At 37.3% G+C, this 26,055-nt stretch overlaps 1 protein-coding gene across 2 annotated transcripts; it reads right to left on the reverse strand.

Moving 5' to 3' along the window:
* Positions 1 to 1,713: 1,713 nt before the first annotated feature.
* Positions 1,714 to 25,947, reverse strand: LOC148312001 (vacuolar protein sorting-associated protein 35-like). Of its 2 annotated transcripts, none has more exons than XM_088277980.1 (18): positions 25,830 to 25,947; positions 25,525 to 25,602; positions 23,918 to 24,038; positions 22,061 to 22,254; positions 21,602 to 21,730; positions 18,872 to 18,957; positions 17,444 to 17,636; positions 16,504 to 16,632; positions 14,085 to 14,198; positions 11,392 to 11,540; positions 10,509 to 10,716; positions 8,832 to 8,941; positions 7,532 to 7,700; positions 7,115 to 7,212; positions 5,915 to 6,093; positions 4,521 to 4,657; positions 2,828 to 2,995; positions 1,714 to 2,203 (listed from the first exon to the last, which is right to left on the reverse strand). In XM_088277980.1, exons 2-18 carry the CDS (start codon positions 25,597 to 25,599, stop codon positions 2,048 to 2,050), a joined length of 2,415 nt encoding a protein of 804 aa, XP_088134106.1. In that variant the 5' UTR covers positions 25,600 to 25,602; positions 25,830 to 25,947; the 3' UTR covers positions 1,714 to 2,047. The 2 variants fall into 2 exon arrangements, with proteins under 2 accessions (XP_088134106.1, XP_088134104.1); XM_088277978.1 differs by lacking the exon at positions 25,830 to 25,947 and adding an exon at positions 25,698 to 25,781.
* Between the last annotated feature and the right edge of the window lie 108 nt (positions 25,948 to 26,055).

Consider the following 26,055-nt stretch of genomic DNA (forward strand, 5'->3'; position numbering starts at 1 on the left):
TCCGCTTCAGGTACCAGTCCAGGGTCAAATTAAGTAAATATTAGACTCAATTTCTCTTTTACGGCTGTGAATCATGACACATTACAAGGGCCCAGAGCAGTCGTATACTCAGCGATAAGAATCGATGCCTGCGAAGAATTTTAAGCGGTAGTGACTTTTTGTCGTTTTGTGAGGAACGAGGAAATATGTACGGCATAAACCGCAACAACGCATGGTCACAACCAGTGGCGGTACTTCCATAGAAGCCCATAAGCCTGGCTTGCCTAACAACTCCGAATAAAAATTACCAAATCTGCATCAAATGATAAAAAATACATAATTAGGGTATGGTTGTTTTTAAATTATCGCGCGCTTGTTTGTGGTACTGGAATCATCTAGCCGAGATTACAATGCATTGTTTATCTTTATAATGTTTTTTGGGGTTTACTGTACTGGGAATGGTATGAATGGAAGAAATTATAGGTACGTCATGTGTTCACGAAAGTGAAAAATAAGGGCTTGCCTTACTGGTAAACCCTAGGCACGCGTTGGTCACAACTGTAGTCAAAAAGGGCGATTCAGTTGGCTGGGCCACGTATATGCATGCCTCCCAAGAGCCACCACCAAGCTTGCCTTTTTGGACTGCATATGCTCCACATGTGGAGCAGATACGAACAAATGAAAGCATCAAATAATATTTTTTCAAATAACACGTTTTGTACAAATATAAGTCAGTAAATTATTTTTAACAATTTTCATTCTGGATTTCCACCATATGGACGATATATCAAGATATTTATTACGGATGTCTCGACAGAGATGATGATATCTATTTTTTATGGGACGGGAATATGGAAGTCCGAGCATCCCGTGGCTTATGATCTGATCACTATATACACCGCGCAATGTTCACCATCCTACCCATTATCTTTTTAGACTCTAGTTCTAGCCACGGCTTATGCATCACCGTTTATCATGCTCCGACTTAGGCTCCAACTTTTTGAGTTTCATTGCCTATTCCTACTTGCGAGTGGGTTTACTCTTTATGGTCAAAGTTACTATAATTTATGTGATTCTTGAGTGAACTAGTCAAAAAACTTCATATATAAACTATATTTGAAATTTTAGTAATTTGGTTATCATTCATAGGTAATGAATGTTGAATATTACACAGTATATAAAAGCCAATATTCCTTCTAACCCTTAACCGCACCCGATGGTGCATAGGGCACTGCGTCATACAAACGCAGTGTTATCTTGATTGTTGTTAACACATGAATGAAAGGTGATCAGCCCTTCGCTTCATGTACCAGTCTTGGGTAATACTGAATAATAAGAGTGAAAAAATCACTTGTATTTGTTTGACCCCCGTCTGGGAATTGAACCCGGGATTTCCGGTACGGTAGCCGAGCGTGATGACCATTACACTAAGGAGGTGGACTAAAAAGCCAATATTAGCACTGTAAATACCCGCATTTCCACATACCCATCTGAATAAACTTCTTCATCTATGTTGAGATATCCGAAATAGAAAAATTATTCAAATGTGAGCAGTTCTTTGTTCCTAAATTTAGAAAGCTTATTGCGTTTTCTTAAACATAATAGTGTGTCAAGTCCTGTGATATTCTCTACAAAGCGATAATAGCACCCAACACGCGAATCAATATTGCTGAGTTCATCCGGCCAAGGCCGAACGAGGACGAAGGGTTCAGAGTGGAAGGGTTCAGAGTGAGAGGGATCAGGGTGGGAGGGTTAAGAGTGGAAGGGTTCAGAGCGGGAGGTTTCAGAGTGGAATGATTCAGAGTGAAAGGGTTCAGAGTGGAATGATTCAGAGTGAAAGGGTTCAGAGTGAAAGGGATAAGAGTAAGAGGGTTCAGAGTGACAGGTTTCAGAGTGGGATGGTTCAGAGCGGGAGGTTCCAGAGTGGAATGATTCAGAGTGGGAGGGTTAAGAGTGACAGGTTTCAGAGTGGGATGGTTCAGAGCGGGAGGTTTCAGAGTGGAATGATACACAGTGAAAGGGTTCATAGTGACAGGTTTCAGAGTGGGATGGTTCTGGGCGGGAGGTTTCAGAGCACGAGGTCGGCGTAGGTGACGCCGTCCGACTCGGCGGCCTCCATCCCGTTCCTCAGGTGCACGAGGGTGTTGTTGAAGTGGACGTTCACCAGGTCCGTGTCTTCCGACTGCTCGAGGTTCGGCAGCTCCTCCCGGACCTTGGACATCACCTGGACACAAAAGGACGTGGAACTACATATAAAGAAGCTCATTTTTTTAATAATTGAATCGGCCAGAGAGCAAAAAGTAAATAAATAAATGTTCTTCAAACCCTTATCCGCACCCCGATGGTGCATAGGGCACTGCATCGTATAGAAGCAGTGTTATCTTGCAATCAATAATAATTTAAACACACGAAGGAAAGGTGATCAGCCTTCTGCTTCAGGTACCAGTCCAAGATCATATTGGATAAATATTAGAGTGAAAAAATCACTTATGTTTGTTTCATTTATACTGGTACCTGATGCTGAGGGCTGTTCGCCTTTTCTTCATGTGTTTATGATCAAGATAACACAGCTTCTATACGATGCAGAGCCCTATGCACCATTGGGGTGCGGGTAAGGGTTTGAAGGACTATTATTTATTTACTTTACATCATCGGGTGCGGATAAGGGTTTGAAGAAGAAGAATTGGATATAATCCAAATTTGTGAACAAGTATTTGGACACACTCAAAATGTTGAGTCTATTATATTTCACATGGTAGAGTTGCCGACATATCTCCCGTCAACTGATAGTGGCGCCATCGGTTGAGGAGTTTGCTAAGTATATATGGCTTGCTCCAATTGAAGGTACCTTGTTGAGCACGGCCGTGGTTATGTGTGAGTTGCTCTTCTCGTAGAAGTAGACGTAGTGGTTGAGCAGCTCCACCAGCAGCTGGACCTGCACCGTGGGGTCCATGCACTGCGACGCGATGCGGACCCCCTTGTTCAGGCACTCCAGCACCCTCTTCCCGTCGCGCATCTAAACAGGGCATCAATTCAATTATACCACCAATTCAATTATACCACCCGCTCAATTATACCACCGATTCAATTATACCACCAATTCAATTATACCACCAATTTAATTATACCACCCGTTCAATTATACCACCGATTCAATTATACCACCCGTTCAATTATGCCACCGATTTAATTATACCAATGGTTCAACGATGCTAATGATTAAATTATGCTTCTGATTCAATGATGCCACGTCACCAATTCAGTTATACCACAGATTCGATTTTGCCACTAGTTCAATTATCCTACTGATTTAATTATTTATTTGATTTATTTGGGAATTATACAGCTTGTACATAATAAAAAATAAATAAAAAATATATTTAAAATGATAAAAATAAATTAAATAATTCCACATACATGTTATGAATACTGTTATACATTAACCTTTTAACCGCGTTAACTTGGTTCCTAAGAGACGCCCGTGCGCGGCAGTTTTTCGCCGTTTTTTAAATGATTACTTTTATCATGTATTTAGTTAAGAAACGATTTATTTTCCTAAACAAAAACGTTCAATAGGATTCATTGAGCCTTTTTGGTACTCTATAATACACATGTGTCACATTATTCTTGAAACATATCGTAATATAAACAAATTAGATCGTAACATAAATAAATCTCAAAGCACGCATCGTGTGTCACTCTTACCCACTGGCGATGCGTAGCGTCGAGAGTGAGACAGATATAGGGCATGATTATGGCGTGGACTAATTACCAACTGCAAGAAAAATCAGGGATCTGTTCTTTTATTTATCCTTGCGATGTTACAAATTATAAGTCAGATATTTCAACAGATGTCATAAGGCCAAGGATTGACATATTATTTTATCCAAAGTTCCACACCATAAAAAATCCCTCTAAGTTGAACTGAGGTTCGAAACTTGGAGCAATGTAAAAAACACAAACGCTTATGTCAGCCGCGTATGGGGCATGTTTTGTTAAAACACATACGGTTATGCGAGCCGCATGGATCCGGTTAACAAGGGAGTATGGACGTAAATGAACGTCAGTGCGAATTTTCCTTAAAGGAGTATGGACGTTAATGAACATTGAAGTTCGTCTGTCAGTTAGTATGATGTAACTTGTATAGCAATGACATCTGTGGATATTTGTGTGTAATTTTGTCATAACTGAAAAATATTTCGAAAATGTGTTTTTAAAAAAAATATATTTTACCAAAATTCTTCGTAATACATCGATTTCGTGAAAAAAAATTTTTTCATGTAAAAAGAACCCACTCCCCTGAGAAAGAAATGAGAAGAGAGGGTGGGTGTGTGTGAGTGTATGTTTGTGTGAGGAGAGAAAGGGTAAGGGTATGGTATAAAATGGAATACACAGGAAGAAAAAGAAGAGGAGAGGATTTAATTAATAATGCTACTAATTCAATTATGCCACTGATTCCATTATGCCACCAGTTCAATTATATCACCGGTTCAATTAACACATTTTTTCATGTGTATGCAAAACATGTGCTACCATCCTACCTCTTCTCTGCTGCTGTTCTTCCCGCTCCAGAAGAGATGTGCGCAGGCGGTGACCCCTCGGCACTGGTCCGGCTTCTTCAGCAGCTTGCTGGCCGCCAGGGCGCACTGCGTCCTGATGGGCTCTGCATTCTCCTCGCCTACCATCAAATAGACCTCGTTCATTCACTGATTCGGCATTAACTTTGTAACACTTCATAATATTCATAACTGCATTACATAAATTGAAAATGGTTGAGTCAACTTCTTCCAACCCTAATCCTCACACAATAGTGCAAAGGGCACTGCAGCAGCAGTACGGCTGTCCAAACTTAAAACAGAGTAAGGGACATTTTTTTTTGTATTATGTTTTTTTTGAATTTTTTGACGAAGTAGAATCTACTTAGTCCAAAAATCCCAAAAATACGTACTACAAAAAAAAAGTTCATTACGGTGTTTTGAGTTTGGACAGCCGAGAAGCATGAAATACAGCTAATATTAAAAATAAGGTACAGCTAGTATTATTTTCTAAATATGAAGATGATGTCCATCTCCAAAGTGTAGTGGTCAGCACATTAGGCTACCATGCCAGAGGTTCTGGGTCAAGACACAAATATTTCTTTATTATTTTTTGACATCTCATCAAAGATGAAGAAGAATATGGGAGTAATTGTAAGAATGTGGAATATGGAATATCTTACCAATAGATGTGTCTAGTGATTCAAGTACAATATTTCAAAATTGCTCCATATATATAGAACTTCCAAGAATTTGAGTAGTAATGGGTAAAATTGGTGAATGTTACATGTGTGTAACTTGATCACTTAAACCAGTCTATAATGGTCGTCAGCCCCGTAAATGCCCAGACTTCCATATTCTTCTTCATCTTTGGTGAGATGTCAAAAAATAACATGAAAATAACTCCTGTAATTGGAGATAATCCAGATTTTGTAACAAGTATTTGGACACACTCAAAATGTGAACAAATCGCTCACTCCTTTCAAGAAAATCATAAATCAAAAATCGTCAATTTTCAGTTGTGCATGTTTTCGGAATGCCCAGAAAATGTACTATATCCCAGCAAAAGCGGCATATTTTAAACTTAATATTTACCCGCTACAGGGCAGAAAGTGTTGTTTTTGCATTTTGAAGAAAAGGTATTGTTTGATTATTTTTTTAAATATACTAAATTTTTTTTAAATCGAGAAAAAACATTCAGGATTTACCTAAAAAGATCTGTTGCACAGTAAAAAGTTCAATAAGTGGCTTGATATTTATTTATAATACATTGTATTATATTTTTTAACTTTAAAAACATTCTCCTGAAAAAATTAGTTTTTTGATTTATGACGTTCTTGAAAGGAGTGAGCGAAATATTTCTCTTTAAAATACAAAAGAGTTAGTGAAGATATCCTCACCGAAGCAGTACATCTGCTCGAATGTGGAGACGATGAGGGTGATGGCCGACAGCTGCGCCTTGGAGTCCGATATCTCATCCTCGTACAGCGAGAAGGCCTGCGACAGGAACTCGTACGCTATCGTCTCGTAGTTCTCAAACTGGATCAGCCCGATGGCGAGAGCCCCTTGCAGGAACAGCCTGGAAGAACGGCAAGCAAAGCCCTGTGTGACGTAACTTGTAACTTGCCACACAGATGGGGGCTGATGCCATCACTAGGATGCGTAGAACTAGACTATCCGCATATGGTTGAGTTTTTATTTTTTTAACTCATCTTCATTTTTGCAGAGAGGATGGTTCTTAGCCTTTCCCTTAGGGCACTTGTTTTTACTGTCCGGCATTCAGGTTAGCATGATAAAACGGATGATTGGCTTGTGCTTCTGTCCGTATTTCTTTGAATCGGTGCGCTCAATCGGTGCGTGATCACGGTGCGCGTGAATTCGATCATGCTAAGCTGTCGTAGTCGCTTTTATTTGAAAAAAAAAACGGACTGCCGGACAGTGAAATTCCATGTAGTGCACAAGCGCCATTACGGTGCTAAAAAAGTTGTATTTTATACACCATATGGAAATGTGATTTAAAAACGGGAAAAATGTGATTATTCCCGAATATTGCTTTTATTGACCATAGTTGGAGTTGTAATGTAAAAAATTTGTAATGTTAGTTCCGGTAAATATCTAAAAACGAGAAAAAAATACATCGCAAGTAGCTGCGATAGTTAGCGTAGCGACACGACATCCGCGCAGGACGACCTGCACGCTACTGGCACTACTAAACACGCTAAGATATGCGTATATACGCAAAGCACGGCACGCACGTACAAATTGAGAAACGTTTGTGCACTGGTGATTCTATCCCCGATTTTTTCACAAATGTTTTGAATATTGAAAGCATTAACTTTGTGGATCATATTGATATATTATTTCGAGAAATAAAAAGACTTTGTGTTTTGATCCACTCACATTTTTACTAACCAACTAGTTTCGGCAACAACCTGTTGCCCTCTTCATAAATTAAACCCTGAAGAGGGCAACAGGTTGTTGCCGAAACTAGTTGGTTAATAAAAATGTGAGTGGATCAAAACACAGTCTTTTTATTTCTCGAAATAATTTTCACAAATGATTTATTTCCGTCGCTGCAAATGAATAACTTTATTAAGTACCTGAGAGGGAGTTCGGCCATCTCCGCTTTGACCAGCTGCGTGATGGTGGAGTGACAGAATTGGAATATCTGCATGCACTTCTTCTCCCACATTTCATCCTGGACAACAGAAAACAGAGCTCAGATCGGATTAATGGACCCTTTTGCATAACCTAACCTAACCTAACTTACCTTACCTTACCTAACCGTCTTCATCCAAAGATAAAAAGAAAGAAATAAAAATCATTAAGTAGTATTATAGAAGTCTTTAATTTTGAAAAAAAAAATCAACATGTCATTCCGCAAAGTTAATGCCGAATCGATAAATAATATGCTTAATACTTGTTTCATCTCTTAGGTTCGGGTAAGTTAGGTTAGTTCGGGTCAGTTAAAGTCAAGTCAGGTCGGGTTGATTGCGTATTAGGGCGACGAGGATTACCTGTTTGGCGAGCTGCTTGTAGGTGAAGGCCAGCCTGTAGGCCTGGAACAGTATGGGGGGCACGGTGTGGGGCAGCCTGCGGGGGCCGCCCGCCGACAGCTGCTTTTTGGCGCTCTTCAGGATGAGGTACTGCTGGTCGGGATTGTCCGACCTGAAGTGGTGGATCAACCTGGAACAAATTATTATTATTAATTGTTGCGCTGTATAATCGATTATCCTGAAATTATCCGGAACATTGGTCTGTACGTTCCCTATAGATACCTAAGACAGCGTCGACATAGATTGTTTCACATTCCTATACACAGGACTAACCTGCCGATGATTATGCCTGTAAGAAGAGCTAGCGCTATGTTGAACAATATCTCATTGGATATTGATCTGTTCCATGTGTCTGAAGGAGTTTTCCGAAGCGGGATTCTTCTACACCTTTAGCAATAGTATTCTTGCTTATTTTCTATTTTTGTTAATGTATACGATTTAAATTTAAGTTTGTAATGTTTATGTTAACTATAAATTAAAATTGAAATCGAAATAAATTGAAATTACGTGTTTTAGCCACTTGATGCTTTTAAAGGAAAAGTGTTTGACAGGCGCCATGGGATAGTCGGGTAGACACTCGACTGCGAAACTGGCTTTGCAGTTCGATTCCCACCAATTGCAAAAATTAATTTAAGGAATATTAATTTTCATTCAGTGTCGGGTTGTGGTCCCGTGATTAGTGTCGTGGAATCTTGAGTCAGAGTTTCTCGGTTCGAACCCACTCTACCACAATTTGATACCTATTTCTGATAATGATCCGCTTAGGCTCACAGAAATAGTATAAAATTGTAGTATTTTTATAAATACTAAAATCACAAATATTTCTCTTTTTTTTTAAAATAAAAAATAAAAAATTTCAATTGGTTTGGGTGTTTGTAATGTTTTTTTTTATTAAGACATCAAATACTCATAGAGTATTTGATAATGTCTTGATAAGACAAAATGCGTCACATATTTTCATTTTACATATAAAAGTAGAAATCAATCCAATAGCCTTGTTTAATTTCGGATATATTACATTACACAAAAGTTTTCCATATGGATCAATGTTTAAAATTTATTATGTTATACTTAAAAATGTAGATATATTTAATAAATAAAAAATAAATAAAATAAAAATTACACGAAAATTTTAAATGGAATTCTACCAACTGTCTGCAGTTACAATAAATAAAAAAGGTTAATCATATCCGGACCCATATAAGGAACAATGACTATATCGATGATGTACCACGACGCTGTGTCCGACAGTCTCCCTTACCTTGCCAATAGTCCCTGCTCCTCCACCAGGTCCTCGGCGTCCTGCGGAGTGGTCGGCTGGTCGGGCTGATCCGCCACCAGACAGGACATCATCCCAAGCACGGCGCTCACCTGAACACAAAAAAAGGATATTTAAATTGAAAACAGAATTTGCGAGAGAAGGTATGATGTTGACGAAAATTTATGAGGCAATAGGATATACAGGACCACTAGAATCAACATCACACACACACACCCTCTTACACACTTAAAACATGCACATTTTCTCTCATAACACGTGTTCATTTGCTAGATCTACACTAAATATTTTGTACTAATCTTTTTATGTTTCTGTGGTTAAGTATAATTGACTTTATTTATTGTATATTCTTTTAATGCTTTTTTTTATATATTGCTCACTCCTTTCAAGAACGTCATAAATAAAAAAACTTGATTTTTCAGCAGAACATTTTTAAAGTTTAAAAATATAATACAATGTATCAAAAATAAATATCAAGCCACTTATTGAACATTTTACTGTGCAACAGATCTTTTTAGGTAAAACCTGAAGATTTTTTCTCCATTTGAAAAATATTTAGTATATTCAAAAAAATAATTACACAATACCTTTTCTTCAAAATGCAAAAACAACACTTTCTGCCCTGTAGCGGGTAAATATTAAGTTAAAAATATGCATCTTTTGCTGGGATATAGTACATTTTCTGGGCATTCCAAAGACATGCACAACTGAAAATTGCCGATTTATTATTTATGATGTTCTTGAAAGGAGTGAGGGACGTATGTTGCTGTTGTTAACCCAAATAAATAAATAAAATTGACAATAAAAAGATCTATCTGATTTAGTAGTGTGTTATTTAGAAAATATGACAAGACGAATAAGACAGATAAATGAGCTACGTGACAAATCTTGATTGATATAAGATATTGAATCCATTGTGTATTGTATCGATGTATCAATTGTATTGTTTTTAGGGATCAATCCTATTAATTTGTCATTAACTAAACACTTTAGCTATTATTTTTTAACCATATAAACTAAATATGCTATAAACCCTTGCACATAACAGGCAAAGAGAACCACCTTACCAGCACCCGATCTCGAGTGACAGTGAGAGTAGTAATGTCCTTTTACCATGCGTCCGGCACCTGATCTTGAGCGGTAATGAAAGTTTTAATGTCTGTCCACCACCTGATCTTGAGTGGCAGTGAGAGTAGTAATATCTTACCACCATGTTACCAGTACCTGATCTTGAATCGTAATGTCCTTCCACTATATTACCAGCACCTGATTCCGAGTGGAAATGAGAGTAGTAATGTCCTTACACCATATTACGGGTACCTGATATCGAGTGGTAGTCTTTTTGACCGCCTCCATAGTGTAATGGTCAGCACGCTCGGTTACCTGGACTGGTACCTGAAGCGGAGGGCTGATTACCTTTCCTTCTTGTGTTAACAACCAAGATAACACAGCGTTTATATGATGCAGTGCCCTATGCACTATTGGGGTGCGGATAATTGTTTGATTGATTGATCTTGAGTAGTAATGAGAATAGTAATGTCTTTACAACATATAACGGGTACCTGATTATGAGTGGTAATGAAAGTATTAATATCTGTCCACCACCTGATCTTGAGTGGCAGTGAGAGTAGTAACGCCCTTCCACCACGCTACCGGTACCTGTTCTTGAGTGGTGATGAGAGTCCCGTTGTCCAGCACGCTGCTGAGCAGGTACACGGCGAGCGCCTTGCGGCCGCAGTAGTCCAGGTACTGCAGCAGGTTGGCGTACTCCGTAAGGCGGATCACCGTCAGGATGTCCGCGTAGTGGTCCACGGGAAGCTTGAGGAGTCGCGTCAGCTCCTTGCAGACGTTTGTGTTGTAGTCCACTCTGTGGAATAGAGACATTTGTGTCAAGCTTCATTTCGCACTTAATTACAGTGAAAGCTCTCTCTATCATTTCTGGAATAATCGTTTTCCCTGATGAATAATTTATTTCTTCTACTCCTAATTCTTCTTCTTTTTCTAACCCTTATCCGCACCCAATGGTGCATAGGGCACTGCATCGTATAGAAACAGTGTTATCTTGACTGTTAACTACCCGAAGGAAAGGTGATCAGCCTTCCGCTTTAAGTACCAGTCCAGGGTCATATTAAATAAATATTAGACCGAAAAATCACTAAAATTTATTTTGACCCTCTTGGGAATCGAACCCGGGACCTCCAGAACGGTAACCGAGCATGCTGACCATACACTATGGATGTGGACACAATAATAAAACAATTTAGTAGACTCTATATATCAATGTTTGATTTTAATATTTAATATATAAATTAAAATAGAGTTAAAATTAAACGCCAAATCCATAAATAAAAATGAAAGAACACAAGTTTGAGTAGTGTGGCTGTCAATCATGGGTAGAATGGTGAATGAAGTGATCACTCAACCAGCCTAAGATAGGTCATGTAAGCCCTGCAACCCAGACTTCCGTATTCTTCTTCATCTAGGCTGAGATATCAATTATGTATGACAGTCGATCGACTGTCTGGCGCGCTTGCCTACTCACGTGGTGATCTGCAGCTTGGTGAAGATGCCGATGGTGTTCTGCAGCACCTTGTCGATGTAGTCCTCGCGCGAGGGGTAGCACTTGTGCGCCAGCCCCAGCAGCGCCACCTGCAGGGAGACCATGTCCTCGGCGGGCATGTCCTGTCTGCTCTATAAGTGAAAATATATACAGTGAAACCTCTATCTATCGTTCCTCGAATAATCGTTTTCCCGGATGTGTCGTTTATTTCTTCTACCCCGGATTCATTTCATACAAAAATAGATCGCATGGATCGTTTCTATCCACCATTTTTTTTTTTTGATTTTGTTACATTCGACGGCAATATTTCAACGTGTGGGATACAGACTATCGAAAGCTTGTGTGATGGATACAGCAGAAGAGGTCTGAAGATCTTTGTGTTGTGTTCAACTCTGTATTTTTTTAAATAAATACATTTATTAACATCTAAAACTTGTATTCTTGAAATTTCCACCTACTAATGGTTATGCAGATTGGGAGGACGGTATCTTTACTCGATCGTATCTCCTTGTGTATTGACTTCTTTATCCCGCATTCATTGTTTTCCCGCATTCATAGTTTATTTCAATAGGTCCCCTTAAAAACGATAAATAGAGGTTTCACTGTATTTTTTTATTTAAACCATAGAATAGTGTAGAATAGAAACCATAAAATGGTGCATAGGGCACTGCGTAATACAAACACAGTGTTATCTTGATCGTTTACACATGAAGGAAAGGTGATCAGCCCTCCGCTTCAGGTACCAGTCCAGGGTAATATCGAATAAATAGTACAGTGAAAAAAATCACTTATATTTATTTTACCCCCCTGGGAATCGAACCCGGGACCTCCAGAATGGTAGCGTGCTGACCATTACACTACGGAGGCGAACATTTCACTGTATTAAAACAAAATATTATTCAAGCTCACCAGGATGCTAAGCTCTTCCCTCTTGCGTTCCTTTTTTCGTATATGTATTAAACTCAATCAGTTATGATACTGTCATTACTAGGCACAATCATGAAAAATTCAGCAAATTTAGCATAAATGACGAACACTTGTATTTTCACCAGTTGATGAGAACATCTATACATAGTTCTCGAAACTAAACGTGTTCCCTTTTTCTTACGGTGCTAAAATTTTACGCAAGAACCGGTGATATGTATTTTGTACACCGAATGAAAATGTAGTTTAAAAATGGGAAAAATTAGAACATTCCTGAATGCTGCTTTTATTGACTATGGTGGAAGTTGAAATGTAACGATTTTGTAATGTTAGCTCTGATAATTACCTGAAAATGAGAAAGAAAGACATTGTAAGTGGCCGTTATAGCTGGCGTAGTGACACGACCGTCGCGTAAGACGATCTGCGCACTACTGGACTGGCAGAGTAAACACGTTACGACACGCGCGTATACTTGCAAAGCACGCCACACGCGCACACTTAGAAACATTTGTGTATTAGTGATTTTATTCCTGATTTTTTTCACAAATTATTTATTTCCGTCGCTGCAAATGAATAACTTTATATATATATATATATATATATATATATATATATATATATATATATATATATATATATATATTATTTTTTTTTGGAATCTGAGCCCGCCATCCACCCGCAGCAGTTATAGAGTCCGGAGGGACTCTCTGTCAGCTGCACATAGAGGAAAATCTTCAAAATATTTCTGAAGAAATAAATAATGCTCTATTCAATTAATGAGGGGGGAGGAGGATGTACGGACAGAGGCCGACACTTCGTCCCCACCCCTCGGGATCCCCTCATTACCTCTTTTACTTTTAATAAAATAAAACAATAAGAAAACAAACAAAAAAATTAAATAAATACGATTTTTCCAAAAATAAAATACAATTTAAGACGAAAACAAACAATGACTTGACAAAGACAAAGACTAAAGTAATAGAGAACTAGTAACTAATATTTTAAAAAAAACACTGTTATTTACATTAAGAGAAGAAAAAAACATAAATAAAGAAGGGCTTCCTGGGTGAACAAAGGCAGAGGATCCAAATACCACCCCCATAAGGGGAGGACAAAACACAAAAGAACGTGTGCATAACTTTATATTAAAATGCTTTCATGTAATACATGATTATACTGTGGGCTATGTAGCCACACCGTCGAGTTGCAGCGCTGACGTGAGCAGGACAGAAGCGTTTCGATACGAACTAAACCGAAGATTTCCGAGCGGACACGACTCTGAAGCGACAGAACTCAAAAGCGGAGAGGATTGCTTCGATCGTTGACGCGCACAGACGTTTTATTTCGATTTTCACTTCACTTCTTTAACTATAAAAATTGTAAATTATTTGTAATTATTTGATTCCAGTGTTTAGTATAGAATCGCATTTATTTCAATAAAGGAACTCACTGTAAGTACATCATTTCGTTTTCATTCTGTGCACCACTCCTTTGCATTAACAATCACAAAACGCGGCAACACGCCGCCCCCAAAATAGCTGTTCCCGAAACCAATAGCTACAAAGTCAAAGAGCCATAATTGGTGACCTCAACAGCTATAATAGTACGGAGGAACACAAAAATTGTGAACCCATATCTATTATATTTTATATTGATATTCTCATTTTAAAAGTCGAGTTGTAGTAAGTCATGTCACCAGGAGGGGAAGGTATAAATGAGGTATTATTTCTAGGTAGTCTAGTATGATTTACCTGCGTAATGGAAGCCACTTGGTCTGAGAACACGTCAAAGAGTTGGACATCTGATGTACCGGTTTCTGACCCTTCCTCGTTCACCACGACCATAGTTATATTGCCATCATTTCTCTGAGAAAAAAAAACAATATTATTGTTACTATTATGAAGATGTAGACCTCGGGAGATAAGAGGCGTCGGAAGACCTCAAAGATGATCCGAGGAGATAGCCGCGTGGGGGGTAAAAACTGTCTGCAAGCAGCAACTGACTAAATAAAAAGGAAGGATAGGGAATAGGCCTATATCTCGCAGTAGAGGGCAGAAAACTAGAAGAGAAGAAGAAAAATTGTTGTGGCTAGAATGGAAATGAAAAAGACCAAAAATAAGGAGAGAAACATTCAATAGTATTGCACAAAAAAATCTAAAAGTCATGTGTAAGATTGCTTGTAAATGAAAATCGTACTTATGTACTTGATCACAGATCACAGTTTATTTTATTTTTTTGTTTTTAGATGGGAATTGCATTTATTATTTACCTTGCTTATTATGTACAAGGTTTATAGATCATTTACTGGATTTTTGTTTCTTCTAGCTAATTCAATATGTTTTTATTTGAATCTGTGTTGGGAACAGGAGGGATAATCTAGTGTGGGTCAAATAGGAACTTCTCAGCATTTGCTCATTGCTGGGAGGAAACCACGTAAAACTCCTGAGGATCACAGTTTATTAATCAAGTTATAAAATAAAATACAAGTAAGGACTGTAAAACTATCTTTTAAAAATAATAAAAATCACTGAGTTTAAGTGAAAATAATTTTGTCATGCGAAGGTTTGGTCGCTGGCAGCATCTGTCTTGAGCGGTGATTGTGCAGAAAGAGATAGATTGTATTTTTTTTTTTTAATTACCTAACGTCCAAGTGACTCTGAAATCTAGCTACGGCTTATGCAAAACCGTTTATCATGTCCCTACTCAGGCTTCAACTTTATAAGATTCATAGCCTATGCCTACTTGTGAGTGGATTTACTCTTAAAAGTTACTATAATTTCATGTAATTCATGAGTGAAAATTCTAGGCAAAAACACTCGCTATCTCGCTAGAGGCATGAGTTTATACATTTTATTGATTCTAAGTTAGCAGTGAAGTTACTTAGGTGTATGAAATTAATTCTTGATTTTACTAGAGATAGATTGCATGTGCATGTTGGTTTTTATGGACTCCCGCTTAGTACGCAGGGCTGACAACCTGGCAGGTTTACCAGTGCAGGCAACCTGATGGGTTTGCTTATTTGTTCAGGTACCTACTTATGACTGAGTATCGAATCACCACAATGTATTAAGCGATGAGGTATCATAGCGTGAATTCAATGCAGTACCAGTGCTCTACGCTTCATTAGAAGTGAATAATTAATAATTCTCTAATAACACATTGTAGTCGGGCGCTTCAAACAATAGACTCTAGCCTATAGCGGACGTTTTTCGCGATTAGCGCAAAATATATATCGCTTTCTTAAAATTGACACAATTTCTGAACCAAATAATATTTTCAATTGAAATTTTCAAGGAAATCATATATGACATTTGACTATCAAAAATAAATTATAATCATAATTTTTAATTAAGTATTCCGTATTTCACAATTTTAGAAGCATTGTAAACTCTAAAAAATAGCCTTCCCCTCCGAGGTATCATTCCCTATACAATGCTAATATATTCAAATAATAAAATACCAAACAGTAAACAAAACAGTGTAAGCGGTATGAAAAATAGTCCAATACTTAGAATGACTCAAACTAAACTGGAGATTGAGATCGCATAAAAACTCTAGATTTCTGCCGATGCCTTTACAAGCGACACACTAGCCAATCCAACAAGGCATCTCAAATAACGTCAACAGACTGTCGCTTAGCACCCAGGTAGCAGATTACCCTTCAACGCGTTTTATTTGACGCTGATAACAAACCCGTATATTGCCGTTTCCCGCCGATAACCAACAGTCGGCATTTGCCGTATCCCGCAGTTGACAGACAGTCCGCGAAAAACGGCAAATGCCGTGTCCCGCCGACAACGTGTTAAGAAACATCTGAGACATTATTATTTATCATTAGAATCCTAACTGTCCATCAAACCTCCTCCCTTAGTTTTTACCTCTACCTCTTTCCCTAAACTCCCTCTTTCCTTAGTCCTCCTTATTATCATCTTTGGTAATTTATGTTTTTTTAAATGTCAATTTGCAATTTATGTTTTTTTAAATGTTCAAGTACTATCTACCCTCTGATTGCAAACAGCTATATTTTATCAAACGTTTTGATCAATATCACTAGTCTGTTTTTGGCTGGTATAAGATATTGCTTTTTAGTAATAAGCCCGCCAATGCACTTATTTCTTTTCTGTACATAAAGTTCAAATATATAAATAAGGTGATAAAGAAAATGGTCACCTGACTGAACGCCGCTAGTCTGTCGATAAGAGCGATGATGATATTCTTGACGTTGACTCCGGGCTGCAGCTCCGCGCAGGACTTGAGGAACGGCTGCAAGGTAGCGAGGTGGAACTCATCAGGGAACACCTAGAAATTATAAACAATTCACCATTGACGAACTCCGGTACCAAAAAATAAAAGTATTAAAATTTAGATAGACACATTTCGAATGGGAGTTTTTTACGCCTGTGGACCGCTGTCAACGGGATTTGATAATTCGCTCACTCCGTTCAAGAACGTCATAAATCAAAATACTTGATTTTTCAGGAGAACGTTTTTAAAGTTTAAAAATATAACACAATGTGTTAAAAATAAATATCAAGCCACTTATTGAACATTTTACTGTGCAACAGATCTTTTTTGGTAAAACCTGAAGGTTTTTTCTCCATTCGTAAAATATTTAGTATATTTTAAAAAATAATTAAACAAAACCTTTTCTTCAAAATGCAAAAACAACACTTTCTGCCCTGTAGCGGGTAAATATTAAGTTTAAAATATGCCGCTTTTGCTGGGATAAAGTACATTTTCTGGGCATTCCGCAAACACGCCCAACTCAAAATTGACAATTTTTTATTTATGACGTTCTTGAAAGGAGTGAGCGAATTGTGTACATATAGTTTAGATCTGAACAAAGAGATTGGTATATAATACTCATATAAAAACATTAAATAATTCCTTCTTTTCTGCCTTTGAAATGAGGCCGGTGCAGAAGGTAAAAATACTCTTCGCTTCTTTAAGCATCAATCCACCCAATGGGTAGAAATACCTTTCCCGTCCGAAGTGTATTAATATCGTGCTTATTGCAGACAAAATATGAAATATCCAAAAATGTTGTATTTCATGATTGAACTAAAAACGGTAGGAACTTGAAATTGGAGATATTTTGAGACGGTCCTACCTGGATGATGCACTCCATGAGATACTCCTGCGCGATGGCGTCCCGGCAGGACACGGCTTGCTCCAGGATTCCGGGCAGTATCAGTTTCTTGTACTGAGGAAGGCCGGCGCTCTCCAGCTGGGACAGCCGCACCAGGTTGGTCCCCACCAGGATGCGAAGCTCCTCCCTCTCGCGTTCCCGTCTCTCTTTGTCCCTGGAAAAAAAATTGTTTATTGAACACAATGAGTTAAGCAATAACGAAGCAAGCTAAATAAAATTTAAATCAAAAGAGTAATGTTTTACCACTTTTATACTATGGCCAATCCCACGGTAGACGACTCCCGGACAGACCACCAAAGAGATGGATCAATAGTGGTTAAAAAACAAGTGTTTAAATTTAAATTTCATCATGTCTTACTACAAAGTGAATGCCGAAACAATAAATAAACGCTAAATGAATAAAAAAATCTCTACCCCTTATCTGCACACAATGGTGCATAGGGCACTGCATCGTATTAACGCAGTGTTATCTTGATCGTTACTTACAAGAAGGCGAGGTGATCGAACCTGCGCTTCAGTGACCAGTCCAAAGTTGTATTAAATATGTAAATATTAGAGTGTAAAATCACTAATATTTATTTTCACCCCCCTTGGGAATCGAACCCGGGACCTTTAGCACGTTAGCTATACACGGTAACCATTACACCACAGAGGCAGACTTAATAAATACTTCACCAATTTATCAACACATTGTTGTCGGGCGGATTTTTCTTCAACCCCGACCTTATTAGTATACTAATTAGGGTAGTATATTAAGCACAAGTAACCGCAAACTCAATTCTCATCTGTACAGCATTTTTTGACGTCTCTCGCGCTCTTATTATTTTTTTTTGAACCCTTATCCGCACCCCAATGGTGCATAGGGCACTGCATCATATAAACGCAGTATTATCTTGATCGTCAACACACGAAGGAAAGGTAATCAGCCCTCCGTTTCAGGTACCAGTCCAGGGTAATATTAAATAAATATTAGAGTGATAAAATCACTTATATTTATTAGACCCACCTCTGGGAATCGAACCCGGGACCTCCAGAACGGTAGCCGAGCGCGCTGACCATTACACTACGGAGGCTCTACCAAAAGTAAACAAATATATAACGCTTACAAGTGTCTCTCGCTATCTACCAACAGTATGTAAAATACGCTTTTAAGCGTTTCCCGCAAACAATGCATTCACTGGTGGCGCCAGTCAGCTGTGCTTCACAAACCTATCGAAAAAACCTACCCGTATGTGGAAGGTTCTGAGACCATTGCATGTATACAGGTTTCAAAAATGAATGCAATATGGACGGGCAATAATGGGTGGAATGATGAACGTTACACAAGTGTATAAATTGTTATTCGCTATGCGAGGTATCACTGTATTATAAAAAATATATTTTGATTACCTGGAGTGACCTTGATGCTGCATCCGAACCCACAATTTGTTCATTTCGGCGAAATTCATCAGCACAAAATCAATGGCATCCTTTATCTAAAAAAAATATTACATTCATTAGACCAGGCATGGGGAACCTGCGGCCTTAAGGCCGCATGCGGCCTTTTGGCTATTCTATTGCGGCCTTTTGACTGATGCCAATTTTTTTTAAAAGTAACATTGACAAATATTTTTTGACATCTCATCAAAGATGAAGAAGAATATGGAAGTCTGGGCATTTACGGGCTTACGACCGTCATAGGCTGGTTTAAGTGATCACTTTACACACGTGTAACATTCACCAATTCTACCCATTATTGACAACCACACTACTCAAATTCTTGGAAGTTCTATATATATGAACCAATTTAGAAACCTTATTCACGAATCACTAGAACTTCACTAGAGACATCTATTGGTGAGATGTAAAGAAGCTTTTTTCTGATGAAATGTAAAAAAGCTTCTTTACATCTCACCAATAGATGTCTCTAGTGAAGTTCTAGTGATTCATGAACAAGGTTTCTAAATTGGTTCATATATATAGAACTTCCAAGAATTTGAGTAGTGTGGTTGTCAATAATAGGTAGAATTGGTGAATGTTACACGTGTGTAAAGTGATCACTTAAACCAGCCTATGACGGTCGTAAGCCCCGTAAATGCCCAGACTTCCATATTCTTCTTCATCTTTGATGAGATGTCAAAAAATAATATGAAAATAACTCCTGTAAATTGGAGATAATCCAGATTTTGTGAACAAGTATTTGGACACACTCAAAATATTGTTGACAAATATTTTTAATGATGTGCGTACTTTTTTATGTATTAAGTATGTTTCTTATAGATACGCACCTTGATGATAAATAAATTTATTTGTAATTATGTATTTTTTCCATATTTTTCTAAATTGCATGTTTAACAATTTATATTGCGATATAATTAAAATATTTAGTTAATATGGGGGGTGTCAATGTTTTCTTTACTGCGGCCTCATGTTGAATCAAATAAGTGAATATGGCCTTTTGAAATAGAAAGGTTCCCCATGCCTGCATTACACCCTTGCGTTTTACAAATGAAACTTTTTTACGTTCTAGAAAAAAATATTAAAAAATCTAGCAAGACACATTACACATTCCAATAATTGAATATTCATTTCGCTCACTCCTTTCAAGAACGTCATAAATCAAAAATCGTCAATTTTCAGTTGTGCATGTTTTCGGAATGCCCAGAAAATGTACTATATCCCAGCAAAAGAGGCATATTTTTAACTTAATATTTACCCGCTACAGGGAAGAAAGTGTTGTTTTTGCATTTTGAAAAAAACGTATTGTTTAATTATTTTTTTAAACGTACTAATATTTTTCAAATGGAGAAAAAACCTTCAGGTTTTACCTAAGAAGATCTGTTGCACAGTAAAAAGTTCAATAAGTGGCCTGATATTTATTTTTAATACATTGTATTATATTTTTAAACTTTAAAAACGTTCTCCTGAAAAATCAAGTTATTTGATTTATGACGTTCTTGAAAGGAGTGAGCGATTTGTCTTCTGCTCCACATACTGTTGTAATAAATACGAGTTTAAAAAATGTGAGCCTGTATTTTAACCCATTGCACCACTAATACAGATGACATAATTTGTTCATACAACACACTATTTAATTTAGACACTTTTTTATTACAATGACATTATTATTACACACAAAATAAAAATGGCAAAACATAAAAGCATCCTTATTTTTTTGTTCGTAAGCTAGATATACTTATTTAACCGAAATATACTTATTTATGTCATTTTTATGAATAAAGTTATCAATGCTTTAATATACAAAATAAAGTTATTGTCATCAATTTAAAAGTAATAAAAATCACTACAAAGACAGCCGGCAAATCGTCGGCTTTGTATTGCAATGGGTTAAACACGTTATTATCGTTTTTTCATCAACCCCGACCCTAATTAGTAGTCATATACTAATCACAAGTAATCGCAAACCTAATTCCCATCTGTACAATGTTTTTTGGCTTCTTCTACGCTCTATCAAAAGTAAGCAAATAGAACGCTTATAAGCGTCTCCCGCTCTCTACCATCAGTATGTTAAAGACGCTTTTAACCTTTCCCTTTCGGTGCAAAAATAAAATGCGCGTCCCGGTGTTGGGTAGGCACTACACAATAAAAAATTAGCGATTTTAAATCGGAAAAATACGGACATTCATAGCTAATAATTAATTATAAATGAAGTCAAAAATCATAAAAATTTAGATTTATTTGCTGAAAACATTAAAAAAAACCATCTGGTAATGCTCACAGAACAAGCATAGGTCCCTTCTTGTCGGAAGCTCAAGAGCTACTGACCGCTAGCCAGAGAACATTGAGCTTTGAGCTCCTCACGCATGCACAGTGCAAGTATGCAAGAATGAGATGCGAATATAGTGTCGCGGTCTTCATGCGCTGTTTATACACAAATTTATTTCCGATATTCACAAAATGCCTCCGATGTACCTGATAAATGATGATTTTTATTAATATTATTTTTTAAATCAATGCGTAAATATGTTATGGAGGAATACCTAAAACCTTAGCCTTGTATTTATTATATTTATAGAGATATTTTAGTTATTAGAAGCAATGTGTACAAGGTACACAACACCGGGAAGAGAGTGTTAACCGTTTCCCGCAAACAATGTGTCAACATGTGAACATCCTTACAGTTCCTTCAGCCTCGTTTTCCGCCTCCGCTACATCAGGAAGGACGTTCCTGGTGCACTGCAGAAGGTAGTTCCTGAGAAACAGTCCTCGGAGCGGATGCTGAACTCCCCGACACATCTCTACTAGGTCCTGGAAGAGATGAACATCGACGGTGCTTTGAAAACCATTTAATCCAAGGTTCAGAGATAAATTTAGTCAGTTTTATTTATTTATTAAAATTGATTTCATTCTTTAAGGGGATACAACGCAAACACAGAATTCAATCACCGGCCGACCACCGGAGAGGTCACACGTCATTTCATACCAGATTTTTTTTAAGAATGTATATTTTTTGTTTTTTAGAATATATAGAGAAAAAATATTTTAATATATTTTTTTTAAACTCTTAACTTTGCAATTTCAAAACGATATAATTATTTAGAAACAAACCAATTTTTTCAATGCAAAGAAGCTCCTCACCTTGAGCAGGTCCCTCTTGAGGCTGTTGTTGGTCTTGATGTAGACCAGCCCCACGGTAATGAGCAGGTACAGCCTCGGCACGATGTTGCCCGCGTGCTGGACGAGCTCGTACAGGTCGGCCACCCGCCGCCCCTTCTGGAACTCCTCCAGCAGGTACAGCTCCAGGTAGCGGAGCTCGTCCGTTATCGCCATGTCTGGTTCCTCATCGTTAAGGACAAACGGAGAGAGGGATGCTAGACAGGGCGCTTACACCAGGCCTTTCTTGTCCCCTCAAAAGAGCACTTAAAATAAAAATGGATTTTAACCTTTCTGAACTAACTAACTAACTAACCATCACGCCGCTTTCCGCAGGGGTAGGCAGAGAGAATAGAACGCCACACCACTCTGTCTTTGTAAACATTCTCCGTCTTTTCCACGTTCATGCATCTCCTCATACATACCCGCCGATTATTACGACTCCTAACCTGACCACTTTTAAGTATTTGGCATACCTGATCGTGCCATGTTTTTCTCGGTCTTCCTTTGCTCTTTTAATATTTATATATATATATATATATATATATATATATATATATATATATATATATATATATATATATATATATATATATATATATATATATATATATATATATATAAATATATATATTTTTTTTTCATGTACATATTGTATGAGATATTATGGTGTTAGAATCAATTTATTCAATATTACCCTGGACTGGTACCTGAAGCGGAGGGCTGATCACCTTTCCTTCATGTGTTAATGATAAGATAACACTGCATTAATATGATGCAGTGCCCTATGCACCATCGGGGTGCGGATAATGCTTTGAAGAAGAAGAAGAGGACAAAATTAAATACAAGTATCCACAGATGTCATTGCTATACAAGTTGCATCATACCAACTGACAGATGGACTTCATTAACGTGGATACTTCTTTGAAAAAAAATTCGCACCGACGTTCATTTACGTTTATACTCCCGGAAAGGTTGAGTTTTATACTGACATTTTTTGGTGGAACTGCATTTAATATAATAAAATAACAACTTTGTAAATTTTCCTCATAAATTTTATCTGACCAGCAACTGGATTTTGTCATAACCAACATCACCAGTCTGAAAAATTACATAATTGTTTTTTTTTTATATAATGCCCTTGATTATGGATGGGATTTATTAGTATGTATTCAGATTCACAATAACTTCTTTTTCTAACCCTTATCCGCGCCTAATGGTGCATAGGGCACTGTATCGTAGCGACACAATGTTATCTTGATTGTTACTTACATGAAGGCAAGGTGATCACTCCTGCGCTTCGGGGACCAGCCCAGGGTAATGTGAAATAAATATTAGTGTGTAAAATCACTAATATTCAATTTCACCCCCCCCCCCCTGGGAATCTAACCCGGGACCTTCAGTATAGTATGGTAGCCAAACATGCTAATCATTACACCACGGAGGCGGATTACCGGAGGCGATACATTTACCCTAGCAAAACTTATCATATATAAACTCATTGTCCGCCTCCGTAGTGTAATGGTCAGCACGCTCGGCTACCGTTCTGGAGGTCCCGGGTTCGATTCCCAAGGGGGGTAAAATAAATATTAGTGATTTTTTCACTGTAATATTTTTTTAATATTACCCTGGACTGGTACCTGAAGCGGAGGGCTGATCACCTTTCCTTCATGTGTAAACGATCAAGATAACACTGCGTTTATGTGACGCGGTGCCCTATGCACCATTGGGGTGCGGATAAGGCTTTTTATTAACATAAGTGATCACTTTGCATACGTGCAACATTCATCATTCTACCCATGAACAAGTATTTGGACACATTCGATATGGTGTGAAGGATACATAGTTCGTAGTAGCTTTTGGGGGAAAGCATCGATGTCCTCAGCTCTCCCAGCATTGTGGACGCGTGCTTCAAGGCCTCTGTGAGCTTTGACTTGTCCAGACATCTTTTCATCTGAAGGGCCTGTAATGAAAATTACAAAAATGTAAACACTAGCGTAAGAAAAATATATCGCTCACTCCTTTCAAGAACGTCATAAATCAAAAATCGTCAATTTTCAGTTGTGCATGTTTTCGGAATGCCCAGAAAATGTACTATTTCCCAGCAAACGCGGCATATTTTTAACTTAATATTTACCCGCTACAAGTAAGAAAGTTTAATATTGTATTTTGAAGAAAAGGTATTGTTTAATTATTTTTTAAAATATACTAAATATTTTTCAAATGGAGAAAAAACCTTCAGGTTTCATCTAAAAAGATCTGTTGCATAGTAAAAAGTTTATTAAGTGTCTTGATATTTATTTTTAATACATTGTATTATATTTTTATACTTTAAAAACGTTCTCCTGAAAAATCAAGTTTTTTGATTTATGACGTTCTTGAAAGGAGTGAGCGATATATGTATAAACATAAATTTGGAAAACCGTATATTATTTTTTGAAATATCAACATAGCTGAAGAAGAAAATGGAAGTCTGGGCATTTACGGGGCTTACGATCATCATGGGCTGGTTTAAGTGATCACTTTACACGTGTAACATTCACCAATTATTTTTTTTGTCACGTTGTTGTTTTATTGGCTTATAAGCTAATGTGAAAAATCACAAGACAATTGGTAACATTCTTATTGAAATCTGTAAAGAACTAAGGGAGATATGAAGGTTTAAACTTTAGATATCTGAATAAAACGAAAAACGTGCGTTCGCATACGTCATCAAATTTCCGTCATTGAACGTTTTATGACGTAGCATGTTTTACTAGTATGGATTGTTTGTTTACCACTAAACTGCCATTTGTGTTATACAAATATGAGGGGAGGGGGGGGGGGTTGGGAGAGTGCCGCCGATAATTAAGCCATTTTAATAAAATAAGACCATCGTTTCTATGACGTCATTCATTACCAACTTACGAAAACAACGTATTTACGAAGGCGAATTTTCCACAAGAAAATGATGAATGAAAATATTGATTATATCGGCTGTTATAAACACAAAACGAATCATACACAATCCTTTATAGCTTGAGTATGTTAAATTAGATGTTCCTCCTGTCTGATAATGATCCATTCTACCCATGATTGGCAAATAATAATTGATAAATAACGAAACTACTAACAAAAGTGCTATCAATAAACAAAAAATACCCATAGCTAGAAACGAAATAGATCGCGTCCTTCGGCCACGTCATCCATAAATGATGCGCGGGAAGGCATTGTAAAATTGAATTGTAAATATGTCTATGATAAAAATAAACAATAAATGACAATTAATGGAATGCGGTAACACAATATTATTTGATCGCTGTTCTAGTAAGAATCTTGTATAAATATTGGCGTTACAATGATGACAGAACGGCGTAAACAATGGATCTGTCATTTGAGGAAATTAATTAGGGCAACAATTGATAATAAAATTAAATATTTGTAACGAATTATGAAGTATAATAAAGTACCTGAACTTTGACGACACTCAAAGACTCATCCAGCAATTTTTCCTGCTCTTCCATTGGTGATGATTGATTCGTCATTGGCTGAAATCAATATGAAATAAATATAATCAAACTAAAAAACAGTTTTAAATAAAACGCGATAAGTTAATCAATTTAATTCATTATCACAAACTAACGGAAAGCCAATCCCCGAATAATGTAGTCATCGTCGATCTTATTTCCGACAGTTGACAGAACGGCTGCGCTGTTATGAATTCAGCCGTGGAAACGCTACAGTCAATGTTATTTTAGCGAGTGTGAAAAATTACCTTGAAATGTGTGTTATTTTTTGCCGCAACAATAATTCGCTGATAAGGCGGGTTTTTATAAAACAAATAAATGCAGGCTGCGCGACGCTCCGCTCGACACTTTTGACAACTCGATAGAATGAATTTAAATTTATAGCGATTAATGAATGATGAAAATGGCTTTGTATGTCATAAGTAGGTACTGCTTTTATAAAAGCGATTCGTATAGATTTTTCCCTCTTAAAAG

Source organism: Brachycentrus maculatus, unplaced genomic scaffold, assembly GCF_059751285.1.
Source record: "Brachycentrus maculatus isolate JH-2025_06_01 unplaced genomic scaffold, ASM5975128v1 h1tg000053l, whole genome shotgun sequence".
Classification (NCBI taxonomy): domain Eukaryota; kingdom Metazoa; phylum Arthropoda; class Insecta; order Trichoptera; family Brachycentridae; genus Brachycentrus; species Brachycentrus maculatus.

Bases quoted from the DNA above. Each gene is read 5' to 3' on its own strand.
- LOC148312001 (XM_088277978.1), bottom strand. From the start codon at position 25,727: ATGACTACATTATTCGGGGATTGGCTTTCC. The intron at 21,731-22,060 runs GTGAGGAGCTTC...CATCTCTTCCAG, and splicing joins TCAAGAGGGACCTGCTCAAG to GACCTAGTAGAGATGTGTCG. The intron at 10,717-11,391 runs GTGAGTAGGCAA...TCTATTCCACAG, and splicing joins ACCAAGCTGCAGATCACCAC to AGTGGACTACAACACAAACG.